The sequence below is a fragment of the Bactrocera tryoni genome, chromosome 3, assembly GCF_016617805.1.
Source record: "Bactrocera tryoni isolate S06 chromosome 3, CSIRO_BtryS06_freeze2, whole genome shotgun sequence".
In the NCBI taxonomy this organism is placed as follows: Eukaryota; Metazoa; Arthropoda; class Insecta; order Diptera; family Tephritidae; genus Bactrocera; species Bactrocera tryoni.
The window spans coordinates 58,224,535-58,228,348 of NC_052501.1; the positions used below are offsets into that span (position 1 = coordinate 58,224,535).

At 42.3% G+C, this 3,814-nt stretch overlaps 1 protein-coding gene across 1 annotated transcript; it reads left to right on the forward strand.

Moving 5' to 3' along the window:
* Nucleotides 1–1,031: 1,031 nt before the first annotated feature.
* Nucleotides 1,032–1,814, forward strand: LOC120770706. Its single transcript, XM_040098287.1, has one exon. It carries the CDS (start codon nt 1,032–1,034, stop codon nt 1,812–1,814), a length of 783 nt encoding a protein of 260 aa, XP_039954221.1.
* Nucleotides 1,815–3,814: the final 2,000 nt, after the last annotated feature.

Consider the following 3,814-nt stretch of genomic DNA (forward strand, 5'->3'; position numbering starts at 1 on the left):
GGATTCTTAAATTCTGAATAGAATTCTCCATTGTTTGCATTACATGCTCGAAGTAGTTCTTCGCAATGTATTCCTCAGCTTCTTGACTCTTCTTAGCCATTATTTTATTATGATTTGCAGTAAACTCTTTCATAACAGTCTGAATATGATCCATATATTCCAGACATGAAGCCTTTCTTATTTTTCGCTCAGGATTTTCTGCTCCTCCAACGCAGCTAGATCTCCCAGCTCCTTCTGTCGTGTTAGCAAATTCTTCATATTTGCTTCTTTATAGATGGTTTTGTATATATATATATATTTTTTTTTTTTTTTTTTTTTTTGTTTGCACTGTTCTTGTTGTTATAGCCACAAGGACGCTTTTAAAATTTTTTTTTTTAACTTTTACTAAAAGTAATTTTTTATAAATGCGGGTAGTCTTTGCTATTCCGGCTTACATTTATTTTTACTTGCCTAAGTAATGCTCTTTTTCTTTTAAGAGGCTTCTAGTACTTGCACTTGTTCGATTCTTTTTCAAAAAGAGGCTCGAAGGACCAAATGTACAGATTAAGACAGTCTTTGCTTAAGTCTGTTCTGTGAGAGTTCACTTTTGACTCTGGTTTTCTTTATTAAAATTTCTTCCTTCAATACATTTCTTAATTCTAATTTCTTAACTATGTATATGTGGTGGCAACCACATTACCAAAATGCAGCCCTGACGAATTTCCTTCATTACTGACGTTTCCACTGTCCTTCGTGTAAGCGCCCGCTTTGTCTGTAATGCATACAGAAAATATCTTTCTTCTATCTTTTGCGCTTGCTAAGCACACACGTGCTTTAACGACTCGTGCAGTTTAACCAATTCCTTTATAGCAAGTTGAGAAACGAAATAAATAAAAGTTTTTAAATTAACCATTCGAAGTAAGAAGAGTTATTTAAGTTTTGCAATTAAGTAATCGCTTCAATTGGTGACCCCGCACGTTAGGAACATTGCAAGCAGCCATAACCTAAATTAACGCTGCAATCGCACTTTCAATACCACATTTCAACGCAAAATGTCTCTGGACGACTCAATCAGCACTCCGTCGCAATCAAACATTCAGATTTCTAGGGAAATCTCCATCAAAGCTCCACCATTTTACAGCGAAAAACCAGCGTTATGGTTTGCGCAACTCGAGTCGCAATTCAGAATGCGGAGCATTCTAACAGAAGTCGACAAATTCCACGTGGCCGTGCCTTTAATTGACACTAGATCAGCCTCCACAGTCGAAGATATAATTTTGGCACCACCTATTACCAATCCATACGGAAAACTTAAAGAGGCACTTATTGCACGCTTCTCAAAATCTAAAGAAGCTAATCTTATACAATTATTGGACGGAGAGAGCCTAGGTGACAAAACTCCATCTCAACACCTGCGTCATCTCCGTAGCCTCGTCCCGGACATTGATGAGGAAGTTCTCAAGGCGCGATGGCTATCACACCTTCCTCCCCAAATGCGCGCATGCCTCGTCATACAGGAACAGGCTGATCTCAATAAACTCGGGGCTGCAGCCGACAAGCTTCACGAGGTGATTAAACCGGCCGGCATAGCAGCTGTTTCAGACCTGGAGACGCAAGTAGCAGCCTTGGCAGAACACCTAGCAGAACTTTCAGCCATCGTAGCGCGCTCACGTGAACGGAGCGTTCAGCAACGGCCTAGATCACGTAGCAGATCACGCGTGCTACCAGCAACTTCATCCGGAGGGCTTTGCTGGTACCACGCCAAGTTTGGCGCCAACGCGCAAAAATGTACAACCGGGTGCAAATACGAGGAAAACTTCAACAGGAGTCGTTAGTAGTGGCAGTCGACTCCCCTGCAGCCTCATGCCGCCTTTTCGTAAAAGACCTGTCCACAAACGTTCAATTTTTAACCGACACAGGCCCCGACGTCTCAGTTTTCCCGTACAATCAATCAACTCGTTTTCAGAAACCACTCAATTACCAACTCTATGCCGCCAACGGCACAATTATCAACACATACGGATGCGCCTTTAAAACCCCCGATTTTGGTCTTCAAAAAGAATTAACCTGGCGTTTTGTCTTAGCTGATGTTCCACGACCTATCATCGGAGCAGATTTTCTCAGCCATTTCGGCCTCATCGTTGATCTGGAACATAAACGCATAATAGACCAGAAAACTCAGTTATCTTCAAGGGGGAACACCCCTTTTGTTAAGTCGTATTCAATCAAAACTTTACAAATTGATCATTTAACACCATTTTGGAAATTACTTTCAGAATTCCCTGACGTAACCAAACCAGACGGCCTACCAAAATTCACCAAACACCAAACTCGACATTATATCAAAACTACGGAGGGACCTCCTGTCACAAGCAAAGCACGAAGACTTGCACCTGATCGTCTTATCATCGCTAAGGCAGAATTTGAAAAAATGATTAAGATTGGCCTCGCCCGGCGATCCAACAGCCCATGGGCATCACCGCTACACCTGGTGCCAAAGAAATCAGGAGATTGGCGCCCTTGTGGGGATTACAGACGCCTCAATGATCGGACTATACCCGACAGATACTCCGTCCGTTATTTAGAAGATTTCGCCGCCACTCTATACACAAAAAAAATATTCTATACTATTGACCTCGTCCGCGCCTTCAACCAAATCCCGTCGCTCCAAAGGACATTCCCAAAACAGCGATTATAACCCCGTTCGGATTATTTGAATTTCCTTTCATGACCTTCGGGCTTCGGAATGCGGCACAGACGGAGATCACCCGAGATATGCCATTTGTCTACGCCTACATTGACGACATCCTCGTCGCTTCAGACAACGAAAATCAACACATGGAACACTTGCGAACCTTATTTCAACGCCTACAAGACGTTGGGCTTACGATAAACGCCGCAAAGACCAAACTCGCACAAAGAGAGGTCGCATTCTTGGGCCACACAATTTCAGAAACAGGCATCAAACCACTGCCTGAACGAATATCGGCAATTTTGGACTTCCCCAGACCTTCAACAATTAAGAGCTTACGCTCCTTTTTAGGTACAATCAATTTCTACAGAAAATTTATTAAACATATTGCACAATTATTGGCGCCTTTTTAACAAACTTTTGAAGCGATCCACCCACCAAAAGCCTCTCAACCTATCGCATGGACCCAAGAATGCTGGAGACCGCCTTCCCGATGCCACAAAACGCTCTACAAGGCCACCTGGCTCGCTCCACCCTAGCAGCGACTTGGCAGCGTTATAGGCTATTTTCAGATGCATACGCAACACAATACAGCTGTTAGCAAGTAAAGCTGGACGAAAATCATCCGAGCGGTGGTCGACATACGATCGCGAATTACATGCCATATAATATGAGTTCATAAAACATTTTGTATCATTATCGAGGGCGGCATCGCAACAAATTTTACTAACATAAACCACTTTCAGCTGTTGATAAGCATCCCTTTGGCTAAGGACTTCTGACCCCACGCAATTCTACTTTCTGAGATCAAACACGTTGCAGGCTAACGAAAACATTGACACTTCATTATCTTCGGTAGACGCGATTTTAACCTGGCCGTGTCAATTCATCGAGTCGTTACTCAAGCAACAAAACGACAATCAGCTTTAATGGAAAATACTATCAACTCATCATTGAAACTCCAACGAATTTTATGTAAAGAACCAGATGCAGAGTTATATTGCGACGCTTTTACCGAGATTATGTTTATTGCCAGCACTAAGAAAACAGCTTTTGTCGTTACATTTTTGGCAACATCTATATTAAAGAGTTTAGGAAATCTTATTTACTGCAGAGCGCCGTATGCACATATCAATAAAGACT

Excerpts from the sequence above, each read along its gene's own strand:
- LOC120770706 (XM_040098287.1), top strand. The coding sequence starts at position 1,032 with ATGTCTCTGGACGACTCAATCAGCACTCCGTCGCAATCAAACATTCAG.